Source organism: Symphodus melops, assembly GCF_947650265.1.
Source record: "Symphodus melops genome assembly, chromosome: 11".
In the NCBI taxonomy this organism is placed as follows: domain Eukaryota; kingdom Metazoa; phylum Chordata; class Actinopteri; order Labriformes; family Labridae; genus Symphodus; species Symphodus melops.
Window position 1 is genome coordinate 828,219 of NC_136701.1, and position 14,564 is coordinate 842,782.

A 14,564-nucleotide genomic window follows, 5' to 3' on the forward strand; every position below is an offset into this window, starting at 1 on the left:
GTGGTGCCTCAGTGGGACTCCTGCAGCTCCTCCCAGTCTCACTTCCCCTCCCTCGGTGACGCTCACCCCGCCTCTCCCCCGCTCTACGTCGACCTGCAGACTGCGTCCTGCCTCCTGCCGGAGCTCCAGGACGCCCAGCAGCTGCAGCAGCTTCAGGCCCAGTGTGAGACTCTGTTCTCGGGGGGCTTCTCTGACACGCTGCCCCTCGACCCTCAGGTTCTCCAGCAGTGACCGGATGTTTCTCCTGTTTACACCAAGAACTGATCTGAGTCATTCAGGTGGATGTTTGAAAGACGCACTGAGCTGTAAAGTGTTTTACTGTTTTTATTTATCTTTTTTGTTCATTTCTTCTAAATGTGAAAATAAATGTGTTTTATACGAGCTGGATGTTTGTTTTTGGAATAAAAAAAAACAAAAAAAACAACTGAATTGAATTTCGAGCGTTTTCTTAATTTTCCCGTCAGACAAACTGAGACAGAAATCAACAAGAATTATTCCTTTTAAAAAAAGCTGATAAATAAGTTTGATGAAGTTTGATCAGGGGAATAAATCACGTTTGGGTCAAGCAGCTTTTCACATTCATGAACGACTTTTAATTAAAACATTTCTGTTCACTTTTATATTTAAAATGAAATCTGAAATTTTGAGTTTCCAGTCGAAGTGTCAACTGGAACGAAGTCGTATTTACTACTCAGAGTAGCCCGAGTTAGAATCCAACATGGCGGCTACGTGCATCAACCGTACATTAAAGGCGTAACTGTCGTGTTTATTCGCCACTTGTTCACAGAAAACAAACATCAATCAAACACACCGACAGGATCCTGACAGCTCTCTTATTAGCTCTTTTATTTTTGTGCACAAACTATCACGTAGTGTGTTGTTATCGTCTGGCGTTAGCTAACAAAACGAAGCTACTCCTGGAGGCGTCCATGTTGCTTTTCCGACTTGCTAACTAGCTCCGGTGCGACGTCTGAGGTCACTGGAACGCATTCCAGTTGACACTTCCTACTGGGAACCTGGATTTTCCGACGTCCCAGTTAAACTGCAATATACCACCGGATGCTAACGTTAGCACAGCTAATCACACGGCTGCACGCTCGCCCTGATGGAGTTCAGGTGTGTGCTCAGGCTCGACACACTTCCTGTACGCAGGTACCAGCTCCACATCGACAGGGTCTGAGGGTCCAAACCTTCGAGTTCCAGGAGCTGACCTCTCCATCGTGAGCCTGCACTCGTGTGTCTGATGTCACAGTTCATTCAAAGTCAGGTGAGTTTTGTTGCCTCAGCTGTAAATCGACTCTTCCCCACAGTCTGAATTCTGGCGAGAAAGTGTTCTTCCTTCTTTGTTCCCACGGACGTCCACAAGCCAGCGTGGGGAACGATGACATCAGCACTTTCACACCGCCAAACAAACATTAAATAAACAAATTAAACAAACAGTTGCTCTGTGATCTGAGAATCTGCTGAGTCATGACATCCTTATCAGGCATGGTGTGTGTGTGTGTGTGTGTGTGTGTGTGTTGAGATGGTTTCATTGACTCTGCAGATGAAGATTAGAAGTCAGAGACTTTCAGTCAGCAGATCACACGCACAGCGCTCAGATTTCCCACAGACAGTGAAGTAACAGCTGCTAATGATGTGAAAGAAACTCGAGCATGACGGATTGAAACTTCAGTGGTTAGACATGAAATAGTTTCATATTTATACAGTAGTTTCATTTGTCTTTAAAGTAAACTTTATATCAGTCTTTTATTATTTTTAACAAACAGACAAATCTGAAAATAGTCGAAATACAGTAACGTCAAAAAAACTGAAGTGAAATCTACCGTTAAAATAATTAAGATCGAGATAACTTTTAGCTTGAGATCAATATCAATTCCTAAACTGACTCGTAATCATGGGAAAATAGAGGAAGTTTAGGGCTTCCATCCAAGTACAATGGCAAAGTCAAGCCGTTCTATTTCAAAGGTTCAAAGTGAGAGTATTTAGTATGTTTTCTTTTTGTCAATTTCTTATCTGAGAATTAGCTCTCTGAAAGTGTGGAAAAGTAAATGTTCTTAAAGGAGGATCTGTTTATTTTTCTTTCCCCCAATCATCCTGACATGGGCGATCAACTCACTGAGCAGGTACAAAATGTTCACTATAGACTGGAAAACTGATGACGTATTTTTGTAGCCCGGAAGGGTTTGAATTTTGGATCACTGCAGAAAATAATCTGTGTCAAACACACGTTTCTGATGCTGTTTAATTCAACTGGATAATCTTTACAGATGAACATCATTTATATGACGTTTGAAGAGTTAATGCAGCCCAGAGAAGTAAAAAGCTAACGCTATGCTACAAGCTAACTACACCGTGGTCAGTTTATAATGACGTCACGACCGTTATGCTTCATCGAGCTAATCAGCGGATTTGACAAGCTAGCTAAACGTTAGCTTAATAAGTTGTTTATTAACCTAATATTTACAAGAGCACTGAAAAACATGACTAGAGGCTGTAAGGAGGATTAGGGAGAGAGTTCCCGGCGTGATGACGTTTAATGTCTCCATGACAACCACTGTAGTTTCAGTTAGCTACTTGTTAGCAACCGTTGTTTTATGTATGCGTTAAACTTTAAAATTCACAAGTGGGGTCTTAGCTAACGTAGTTTATCTCGTCTAACAAAACATCAACATCTCTTCAGCTTGTGTTAACCACAGACCTTATTTCAGTCTAAACACAAACACATTCAAAATACACATTTAGACTTTTAGAGTTAGGAACCCACTAGGACTCATTCCTGTGTATCATACCTTGGTATGATACACAAAGGACAGCGAAGGCTTGGTGTAACCATGTTGATGTAAATGTGCTCTGTGTGTGTGTGTGTGTGTGTGTGTGTGTGTGTGTGTGGTGTTTAGCCATCATGTCGTCCATTGATGTGTGTGTGACCATAAACAGAAGGCACACTCTGACTGACAGATACCATCAGAGGAACTTGAGATACTCTTCGCTGAAAACATCACAAAACATCAAAAAGTAATTTAGCAGTAAAAGGTTTTTTTTCAACCATCCGACAGGTGGTTGAAACATGTTCGTACTTTGTTCTACTTCGGGTTAAAGTATCTTAAAACTAAAGCTGTTTTTTGGGGGGTTTGTTCCTCGACTAAAGATCAATACAGCTGAAAGATATCTGATAGAGTCCTCTGTTTATACACAACACAAGGAGTGTGCGTACTGGTGGGGACTGAACACAAGTCCCCAAAAGAAGTCCTGGTAAAATCCATAAATCGTTGTCGCGTCCTCAAAAGTCATTAAAACGAGAACGAGTGTGTGTATCACTGTAAGACTTTAAGTTTCTCCTCTGAAAGGATATTTTGCTTTTCATAGTTTCAATATCAAAAACTTTGGAGGATCTCAAATCAAACACTCTGGCACTTAAAGGTGAGCGTGTGTGTGTGTGTGTGTGTGTGTGTGTGTGTTTGTTTTACTGCTGTTGTGGGGACCAGTCTCTGTCGTCCCCCAAAACAAAAGACCATTTTTTAAAACAACCTTTTTTTAAGGTTTAAATTCTGGTAAAGAGTTGGAGATTACCGGAGAGCAACCTTTAATTCTTGTGTGACTGTGTGTGAAGTGATGGTTTGGGGGGGAGGGGTTGGGTGTGTGTGTGTGTGTGGGTGGGTTGGGTGTGTGTGTGTGTGTGTGTGTGTGATTTATGGATAAAGTCAACAGCAGCGTAAGTGTGCCGTTTGTTTATACACCTCAAATCTTCAGACAGAACTGCCCTGAGGACACACACACACACACACACACACACACACACACATGCTCACACAAAAAAACACACACACACACACACACACACAGGAATGTCATCAGAGACAGCTGAAAGTGATCTTTATTTTCACAATAAACAGTATAGAGGAGTGTGTGAGCAGCAAATTAAAATGTCTTTAAGTGTTTTTGTTAACATGCAAAAACAACACACACACACACACACACACACACACACACACACACACACACACACACACAGATCATCACATCTGTTTCAGCTGCAGGTAATGTTTCCTGTGTGTTTGTTGTGTTAATGAGTTTCTGTGTCGCTGTGTTTTTATAACTTTAGTGTGACGTGTTCGTAGAAGAAGATCAACTTTATTAATGCTGCGAGGGGGAAGTTCAGTTTTACACTGTACAGTTTAACATGCTACACACACACACACACACACACACACACACACACACACACACACACACACACTCGGAGAGTCCAGACCACGTCAGGTGAATTTAGTGTCACCATGTTACAAACTGCTGACCGGAGGTCAAAACAAGTTCTGTCTAAAGTGTCTGAAGAATTCAGATTCTTTCTGTCTTTGGTTTACGAGTGTGTGTGTGTGTGTGTGTGTGTGTGTGTGTGTGTGTGTGTGTGTGTGTGTGTGTGTGTGTGTACATCAGGTTGGTGCATTGTTGTATTGTTTTAAAGGAGTTTGTATTGTGTTTGTTTATCTTTGTAGAGCTCATTGAGTTCATGTTTATGTAACGTTGGATAGTCGTCACTTCTTTACTCATTTCTGCAGCTCTCAGTCTAATCTGTAAAATCCTTCAACTCTGATGATGTGTCACTAAGAGACGGGCTTAAAATGTCATTTAAGGCTTTACACTTGTTTAAACACACACACACACACACACACACACACACACACACACACACACACACACACACACACACACTCTATCAGTCGTATCTGATCTGATAGTTTTCATCAAACTGTTGATGACACAACACGAGGAGGAGTGTGCCGTCTGTTTACTGAAGCACACACACACGCACACACACACGCACACACACACACACACACACACACACACACACACACACACACACACAGACAGTTTGATGACATAGTTTTATTAAACCTCAGGATTTGAATGTCCCACTGGGTGGTATGACGCTCACAGTTAGGTCTCTGCTGACAGAGGATTTATGGTTCGATGTCTCAGAGGTGAAAAGTGTAGCAGAGGATCGGCTGCTCGGCACGAGGTGAATCACAGGTCTGGAACTTCACTTCGTTGGTGCTCATTCAAATGCAAATATCTGTGCGATGGAAAAACTGAAATAAAGTACGAAAAAAACAATCCGAGAAGAAATCTGCTGAAAGACGTTTAAACCTTCTGCTGCAGCTTGAATCTGTCTGAGCCGAGAACTCTCCACTAAATCAGCAGGGAGGCAGATTTCTTTACATCCAGGTAACATATGAACGTTTGAGGGCCAGGTGGCCTAGCGGTTCTGTCAAGCACCGCGTGTACAACATGGAGGCTGTCGTAGGTTTGACCTCTGACCTCTGCTTATTTAACACAAGCCGTCGAGCGCTTTCTTACTATCGAGCCTCAAACACAAATCTGCCGAGAGGACGCTGAAATAATGAGATCAGGTGAGAGGCAGACGACCCGTAAAAATGTTTTATTTTATGAATGGAGTTTGGTTTAGTTATAACTTTGGGAGAACGTCAACAGTGAAAGGAATTTAACTGGTTCATAAAATCCAACCTGCAGCTCAGAGTGGATCCATGTTTCACTTCAACCAAACTCCATTTAAAAAATTCACTTTTTTACGGGTCGTTTGCTTCTCCTTCATGTCGTACGTCTGAACGCCTTCAGTAATTACAGATGAAATGTCATTTATTGTATTTTAATTTTTAATGATGCATTTCATGGTTGCAGACTCAGAACAGGCCCGGAGACGACGGCTGGAAATTAGCAACGGCTAAAGCTACTGCTTTTATTGTGAAAGGGGATCGGTCCATGAAATGTTAAACTCAACTTGATTATTTGAAATAATTTCTAAATAAATGATTTTTCTTGAAGAATCCGTCAGGACAGAAACGTTCATGTTAAAGTCTTTAACTGTTAAAGTCTCTCGTTAACATAACGAGAGACGAGACGAGTGAAGAGATGAAACTAAATCTGTTCATACAAGAAAACCTTCAGCTGCGACAAATAACCACACACACTCCACACGACCCGCACGTCCTGTTTCTACACACACACACACACACACACACACACACACACACACACACACGCCATCCTCCGTTATGTGAGCTGAGATGTTCAACATGTTCAGAGTACATGGGAAGTGAAGTTTATTATTATTTGTACCAGGTTACCACCATAACTGACGTAACGTCCTGATCCCATCTTTCTGTGTGTGTGTGTGTGTGTGTGTGTGTGTGTGTGTGTGTGTGTGCGTGTGTGTGTGTGTGTGTGTCAGTGGTCGTGTCTCAGCATGTCGTCCGCCCCTATAAAAACTTTTCCTCCAGTTTCTCCCTAAACGGATAACAACAGGAGAACGTGTGTGTGTGTGCGTGTGTGTGTGTGTGTGTGTGTGTGTGCGCGCGTATGTGTGTGTGTGTGTGTGCGTGTGTGTGTGTGTGTGTGTGCGTATGTGTGTGTGTGTGTGTGTGTGTGTGTGTGTGTGTGTGTGCGCGCGTATGTGTGTGTGTGTGTGTGCGTGTGTGTGTGTGTGTGTGTGTGCGTATGTGTGTGTGTGCGTGTGTGTGTGTGTGTGTGTGTGTGTGTGTGTGTGTGTGTGTCTTTGGAGGAGACGGATCACTGATGAACCTGAACGCCACTCTTCCACTGTCACATCCTTCATGTGTTTTACTTTTTAACAGCTGATTTCACACAATCGTCCCTTTTAAACTACGGTGGCCCTGAAGGTCATTTAAACCAACATTTCATGAAATCATAAACATCGAATTCAATAATAATAATATTACATTTTATTTAAAGGCCACTTCCAAAGCTGAGACAAAAAAACCAAGGTAACAACATCATATTAATTAAAATAAAAAAGTGCACTTCAGACTGTGTCGCCGCCACGACCATGCTAATCATGCTAACCATGCTAACCAGCGCTAACCTCTGCCTGACGCCCGGCCTCCACCATCGCCCCCACAAACAAACCGTCAGTTTAAGCTCCTCCCATCTCGTCAATCAGCACAGATTCAGAACAGACGACGTCGTGTCTCTGAGAGTCTTTGAACACCTGCTGAACACAGTCACCTGTCAGCACTGAGCGCGCTCAGTCGCTCTGTTTCTACCAAACACACGTCACTCCACACCTTTTAACCCTCGCCACGGGTGATTTCTCGCCACGGGTGATTTCACTGTAATTTATATCTACACTGAACAATTATCGTAGATGTTAAATCTCAGTATTCTCTCTCTTTGTTGATAAATGTGAAATATTTACTTTAAATATATATTTATATAAATTATATAATATAAGTTTACCAGGTGACATGGTTACTCATAAAGTGTAAATATTTCAACCAATCAGCAACCTCGGGTGTGAAAAATGAAGCTGATGCTGAAGTGTAAAGTCCTGCAGTACCTCTGGAGTGTCCACTAGAGGCTGGCTGCAGGAGGACAGGAAGTCACATACACACCCATTCAAACAGCCTGTTTTCATAGCAGACATGAGGCTCCCTGTCAGACAGCAGGCAGCGCAGCAGTGTGTGAGGTCGACCTGCTAACCGCCAGGCTGATGGCAGGATGCCTCACATTTGCATAACGTAACACACACACACACACACACACACACACACACACACACACACACACACACACACACACTCTGAAAGTGTGGCCTGCAGCAGAAAACTTTTAAAACAAACAGCCAATAGGAGGAGAGCATTTCCTCCACAACAAAAATAAATCAGTGGGTTTTAAAATAATTTATTTTTGCTGTAAAGACTGAGAATAAAATCCCTCTCCTGATTGGCTGACAGCTTCCTGGTCGTCAGACAGAAAGGTGACAGACGTTTTTACAGTGCAGACGTTGGCTCCGTCTCAACATGCAGGTACACTGACAGCTTTGATGAAGACGACCCGTATGTCTCCTGTCCCGTCCGTTAAAGTGAAACCATCTGATCCGGTTCAGGTGAGTCTGTCCGTCCGTCCGTCGCCTCCGGCTCGCCGTTCACACGAGTTTATGATCGTCACAGTTCAGAGGTTTGTCGACGAGTCGGAACAGGGACTCAGAGGATGTGGTTGGGGGGGGGGGGGGGGGGGAGGGGGGGCAACCTCTGTCTTCCTCTTATCACAACCTCAGGCTGAAGGATCGAGGTCACCTTTAACGCCACCTGCACCTTTAACACCCACATCGCTGTCGCCCTGATCATCAGGTGACCTTCTAAACGCCACATGACCTTTACACGATCCACAGGAGTGTACCTGGATTATATCAGGGCTCGGGGCCAAGCAGAACCCCCCCCCCCCCCCCCCCCCCACACCCGCTTTCCACACCCCTTCTTCTTCTTCTTCTTCTTCAAAGAGCTAACATGCAGAGTGTTTACAATAAAACATCTAAACCTGTGACGCGTCTCCGTCCAATCATCAGGTCACATTCTGTCTCTGCAGACGGCGATCAAACCTTCAAACTGTCGTGTTTATAAAGTTCGATCTGATTCATTTAACGACTCTTTTAATGAGAGAGCGCTGGATGTTCAGGACTTCAGGGTGACTCTAGGAGGGTTTCTGTTTGTAGTGCTGCCCCCACGTGGTCACAGGAGGAACTACAACTGTAGAAAATGCTACAATGCTGCCCTCGTGTGGTGGAGACATGGAACAGCAGGAGAGTGAACCACAGACACTGTAGAGGGATTAGATGGTCACTTTTATCAGGGGCGTTCGTTATCATTACTGTGACCTCATCTTTGGTTTTACGAGCAGCTCTGCGACCGCCATGTTTCATCCTTTAGGGCGCCGTGATGTTTTCTTCAGAACGTTTTTATACTTTGAGCGCTGCAGAATATTTTACTGTTTAATTTAACAGTTTAATTCTGCGGTGTGCGCAGACTTCCTGTCTCTGTTAACCGCACGAAAATCGATTGAAATATAAAGATAAAAACTACAAAAACAGAAAAAACTTTCTTTGAATTCTGAAGTTGTGAATCAAATATTCACTATCGATAATTTTCACAAACTGAGTTTTTTTTTTTTTTACTTTTTTCTCCCATCGTCTTGAGACGTCAGCAAGTCTCGTCACATTTAACTAATTTAAACAATTCAATGAAGTCGATTTCTCTGATATTAGTTTTTTAGTTTCTTCAGATTATTTGATCTCATTTCTAGACGCTTCCAAGTCGACCCGTTCAGAGAAGCTCGTTTCCTTCATCAGAATCAGATTTTATTTACTCTTATGAGAAATCTGTCTGATCATGGAACAAGGTCACTTTAACATTTTAAACCCCCCCCCCCAGAACCATCGTCATTTACCCCCCCCCCCCCCCACCTTCAAGAAATCACTAAAAACACCTCTTCAACATTTAACCACCAACGGACTGTTCTCTGACATCGTCTCCTCGCAGATTTTTTATTTTTTTAAATGGAGTTAAAGAAAAACGTTAGTCATTTCATTTCAGTCACGACAGACCTGATTGGTCAGATCTGATTGGTCTGATTGATCTGACAGATCTGATTGGTCCTTTGTTAGTAAAGAATCAGTTTCTGTTTGAAATCAAAGAATGAAGAAGAAACGTCAGTTCACATTTTTTAATAAAAAAAAAAAAAGTTCATAAAGAATTCAGAATAAACTTCATAAACAAGAGAAACCACAGAAGAAGAAGTCACGTTAAGTCCACAGACCTTTTTACGATTTTACTAAAATAATTTCATGATAAATCGTTTATTTAAAAAAAGTTGAAAATCTTTTTTTTCCATCGCGGTGCAGTGACATCAAAAAACAGCTGTTTATTTACAGTTTGAATAAAAGAAAAGATTTAAACTCCTCGCTCTGACATCCAAGACAATGTTAGCCTAGCTTAGCATCAAGACTGGAAGCAGGGGGAAACTGTTAGCGTAGCCGAGCATAAATACTGTTAGCTTAGCTTCGCAGTCCATCGTCTGAAACGTCATCATATCTACGCCTCGTGAAAAAACGACCGTGAGAGGAACAGGAGGGTTTCCTACGACCTCGGGAGCGGCGCTGCTCTCCGATTGGCTGCCATCTCAGAGCGGCTTGGGCAGGCCGCTGACCTCCTGCGCACACTCGTCGTACGCGTCCTGATAGTCCTGGTGAGGTTTGATCAGGATCACACACGTCGGCCGCTTGGAGCCCGCAGACGAACCCAGATCCTAAAACCAGAATCACAAACATCAGACTCCGCCCACTCCGGGTCACATGACACCATAAACATTCAAATCAAACATGGCCGCCATGGCAGCTTTTTAGTTTCCTGTCCAAACAGGAAGTGAAGATTTATTCAAATGTAACACAGCACTGAAGAACAGGACGCTGCGTCTTCTCCAACGGATCGACCAATAAACCAGAACACTAACACGGGCGCCACCATTACCGATAGCACCATCACACACTGCACGCCACCTGGCGCGTTTGAAAATTCATCCCCGCTCATCAACTTAGCGACACAGAGCAGTCGCTGGCTGCTTGACCTTTTTACCATCTTTCCTCCGTCATGAGGTCATCACGGTGCGTTTAAATGGCGGTACAGTGTTTGATAAATAACCTTGGGGGAGCGCACTTCTATAGTGTTAAAGACAACGAGTGATTGGCCGAGCCGGGCGGCGAGCGCGACTGTACTACAGTAGCTGGTAATGGGGGAGGTTGTTTTTAATTCTTTCTCTTAAAGTATTGTGACGCGTTTGTTCAGGTCATGTGACCCCGCCTCCATGTGCTGCAGAGCGCTAACATGCTAAGCTAACTGTTAGACTCACCACTTTAGACGGGATGTAGGCGTACGGCAGGCTCCGGTCCTCGCACATGACGGGCAGGTGACAGTACACGTCGATGGGCAGCGTGTCTCCAGCCAACACAACGATCCTGCACACACACACACACACACACACACACACACGTTTAAAGGTTTGTTTACACCTGAACGCATCACATGTTTGTGTTTAATGTCATGTGACCAACATGGCCGCCTCACCCCTTCTCTCCTTTGTTGATGAACTTCTGGACTTCTTTGACTCCTCTGCGGATGTTCTTCACTTTCGCCGCTGCAACAGAAGAAAAACATCGTCATCAACACGCAGCGGTCGGCGTGAAGCTACTCGACCGTCAACTCATTAATAAAAAGCTGCACGTCGAGTTATAAACCAGAGTCCAACGATTCAAACGAGAAGTGATTTTATAACAGCGTGCTCAGAGTGTCGAACAAGAGAAGAAGAGTTCACATCTTTAATCTTTTAAACCAAGTTTAAAACACTTTTAAATCCCCTGAACAGCAGCTTTACTAAACTCAAACTGTGATATGAACATGATTAACCCTTCGATACGCGGGTCAAAACTGACCTGCAGTCATTTCCTGTTATTTCATAGCTGAATATTTCTTTGCTAGATTTAATCAATTAATATATTTGATCATTTAATATACCAGATAACCATAAAATATATTACATAGGAAATTAATACGGGTCATTTCTGAATTCAAAGAAAAATAGAATAAAGATTTGTGATAATCAGATAAGTTAATTGAGGAATACTGAATAATAAAATTAATTCTTGGTAAAGATACAGATCTTAAAACAAACCAGCTGTTGGGGGTCAAAGGGTTAAAGACCCGGATCGAAACAACCGTCTGCAAACAATCAACCCAGAAGACCTCTATGATGACTTTATATGAAACATGTTAATGAGCCGAATTCATCAGCAGAGTCTACAGATTAAACCTGAACCAGAACCCTGGACCTGCTGCAGCTGGAAAGTCTTGAAACACCCCGGATAAAGTCCAAACCTGCAGATTCTAAGCGGACTCTGGTGGTCTGTGGAGGTTTTTCTTCGTACCCTTTTTGACACACTTGTACAGCTTCTTGCTGAGTTTTTTGGAGGCCAGAGGTTGAGCGATCGGGTTCACATTCGCGACCAGATCCTGGTACGACCTTTCCGTCCCGTCCGCGGCCGCCGGCTCCTCCGACTCCACCGGAAGTTTCTCCTTCTTCGTCTTCGTCATTTTAGATCCAAACCAGTCAAATAATTACCGATAACTGTTTCAATGTTTTCAGACTCTCCGGGTCCTCTGATCACGCAGCCTGCACTCTGTGGAGAAGACGCACGTGTTCAATTTTCTTCTTCTTCTGTTTGTCTCCGCGAAGCGCCTAAAACAGCGCCCCCAGAGGACCGGAGGGTAACAACAGGCGGAACGCTCTTATTTAACCTCAGGCGGTTGTTAGAGCTCTTACACACAATAAATCAGCAAAAATAAATTAATATAAATCTGTTATTTTAATAAATATTCAAAACACATGATTTCCTGATACAGCTGCTTCAAAATAAAAGCACCTCAGGGAGAATAGGGGGCTTTTATTGTCTGGAATTTAACATATAAATCGCTCTGAGTTTTAGGTTAGCTGATTTTGATAACATTGTCAAGAGAAACAATATTCACAGCCGCTCCTCTGCCCATACGTCAGAGTCTGCTTCTTTAAATCATCTTGGACCAAGGACAGCGAGACATCCGTTCTAGAGTCTTGAGGGCCCCAGGCAGAAATCCATCAGGGGGTCCTCCAACCAGTGTTCAGCGGGGCCCGAGAGTTAAAGCTGTTAGATAAGGCTCAGGTTCAGTAAGGCTTCAAAAACGTGTACATTATCATACGCTGCTTTGGCTCCCCCTACTGGTCTGGAGCACCAAGCAGTTGCCTGCTGGCCTGTTGACATGCAGGTACAGACCCTCTGTAATGGAGCTGCACTGGTTTAAGTGGCACAGGGCCTCTCTGTCTCTCGTAGGTGTTCACAAAGAGCTGGGTCTTTAACTTTTTCTTAAAGGGGCAAAGTTACTCTGCATATCAAGTGTTTGGTGGTTTGTTCCACCACCGGGGGGCGACAGAGGAGAAGACTCGAGGTAGAGACTTCGGACCCTGTAAGTGAAGGTTGGATCAGACACCTTCCTTCAGAGCGTAGAGAGGGAGGGGGAGTCGACCTGGATCAGCGTCCTTACCTCGCTGCAGGATCATAAACTTACGGGACACATTCAGGAAGAACTTTATTACATGTTCGGATAAATAAGAACAAAACGATAACAACACTTTTAAATAAATAAACACAAGGATTCAGGAAACATTTAAATAATCACAGTCTGTCACACATGAAGTCAAAGATGTTGAAGAGCTCGTCAGGACGGACGGTGATGTCATCAGCGGCTGATGATGTCACTCAGCACGGCGGGAAGTTCCCTGCTCTTCATCTCTCTGGAGATCTGACACCAGACGCAGGGCCGACAGAAGGCGGAGCACACACAGTCTGTGCACAGGCTGCCCTGAACACACACACACACACACACACACACACACACACACACACACACACACACACACACACACACACACACAGGTGTCAGGGTAAACACACACACACACACACACACACACACAGGTGTCAGGGTAAACACACACACACACACACACACACACAGGTGTCAGGGTAAACACACACACACACACACACACACACACACAGGTGTCAGGGTAAACACACACACACACACACACACAGACACACAGGTGTCAGGGTAAACACACACACACACACAGGTGTCAGGGTAAACACACACACACACACACAGGTGTCAGGGTAAACACACACACACACACACACACAGGTGTCAGGGTAAACACACACACACACACACACACACACACAGGTGTCAGGGTAAACACACACACACACACACACACACACAGGTGTCAGGGTAAACACACACACACACACACACACACACACACACACACAGGTGTCAGGGTAAACACACACACACACACACACACACACACACAGGTGTCAGGGTAAACACACACACACACACACAGGTGTCAGGGTAAACACACACACACACACACACACACACAGGTGTCAGGGTAAACACACACACACACACACACAGGTGTCAGGGTAAACACACACACACACACACACACACACACACACACACACACACACACACACACACATTGGAAATAGAGATGAAGAGTTATGTCCTTACTTGGATGCCGTAGCGGTCCCTTAAGGAGACCCTCATGGACATGGTGATGGGGGGGATGCAAACGCCACAGATGTCCAGCAGGGGGAGACAGAGACACTGACCGAAGGCTTTAGTGGTGATACAGGCGAAGCACGGACAACACCAGAACGCAAAACAGCCTGAAACACACAAACACAATCATGGTTTTATTTCTTCTTTCAGTGTCAGTAAACCGACAGGAAGTGCGAGCTAGCTAGCGTACACTCTCTGACGTCGTCGCAGCAGTCACAGATCCCAGAGCTCCACTCAGCCGCATCAGAGGAAACCTCCAGAGGCTGAGGCTGCGTGCTCACGGTCCAGCTCATCCTGCAACACAACACAGGACACACACACACAAATAACTACACACATGTACACACACTACACTGACTGTTTCAAACATGTGTACAGGCTCAGATCCGCGTCTCGTCACCATGCAGCTCTACGCTGCCCCCAGTGGTTCCATGCGAGGCTGACGTCACGCGTTCACATATTTAAAAACAGGAAGCACGTTGAGTTGTGTTTATTTTGATGATTCAGCGTTTATACTTTGAATGTGTT

General features: G+C 44.2%; 3 protein-coding genes across 3 annotated transcripts in view; 1 reads left to right on the forward strand and 2 right to left on the reverse strand.

Moving 5' to 3' along the window:
* The window catches only part of LOC306831831 (forkhead box protein I3-A-like), a gene marked incomplete at its 3' end in the record, with an annotated part of 1,574 nt that extends 1,343 nt beyond the window's left edge, over positions 1-231 (forward strand). The window contains exon 2 of the mRNA XM_079356080.1: positions 1-231. This exon is cut by the window's left edge and continues 419 nt beyond it. Within this exon, the coding sequence (XP_079212206.1) occupies positions 1-231 (231 nt within the window).
* Positions 232-9,525: 9,294 nt separating this feature from the next.
* On the reverse strand, positions 9,526-12,132 carry nhp2 (NHP2 ribonucleoprotein homolog (yeast)). Its single transcript, XM_079356107.1, has 4 exons — positions 11,795-12,132; positions 10,938-11,007; positions 10,723-10,828; positions 9,526-10,122 (listed from the first exon to the last, which is right to left on the reverse strand). The coding sequence occupies exons 1-4, from the start codon at positions 11,958-11,960 to the stop codon at positions 9,997-9,999; spliced, it is 468 nt and encodes a 155-aa protein (XP_079212233.1). The 5' UTR covers positions 11,961-12,132; the 3' UTR covers positions 9,526-9,996.
* A 700-nt stretch (positions 12,133-12,832) lies between these two features.
* Positions 12,833-14,400, reverse strand: LOC306831943 (cornifelin homolog B-like). The gene is made up of 3 exons (XM_079356254.1): positions 14,227-14,400; positions 13,986-14,143; positions 12,833-13,262 (listed from the first exon to the last, which is right to left on the reverse strand). Exons 1-3 carry the CDS (start codon positions 14,327-14,329, stop codon positions 13,140-13,142), a joined length of 384 nt encoding a protein of 127 aa, XP_079212380.1. The 5' UTR covers positions 14,330-14,400; the 3' UTR covers positions 12,833-13,139.
* Positions 14,401-14,564: the final 164 nt, after the last annotated feature.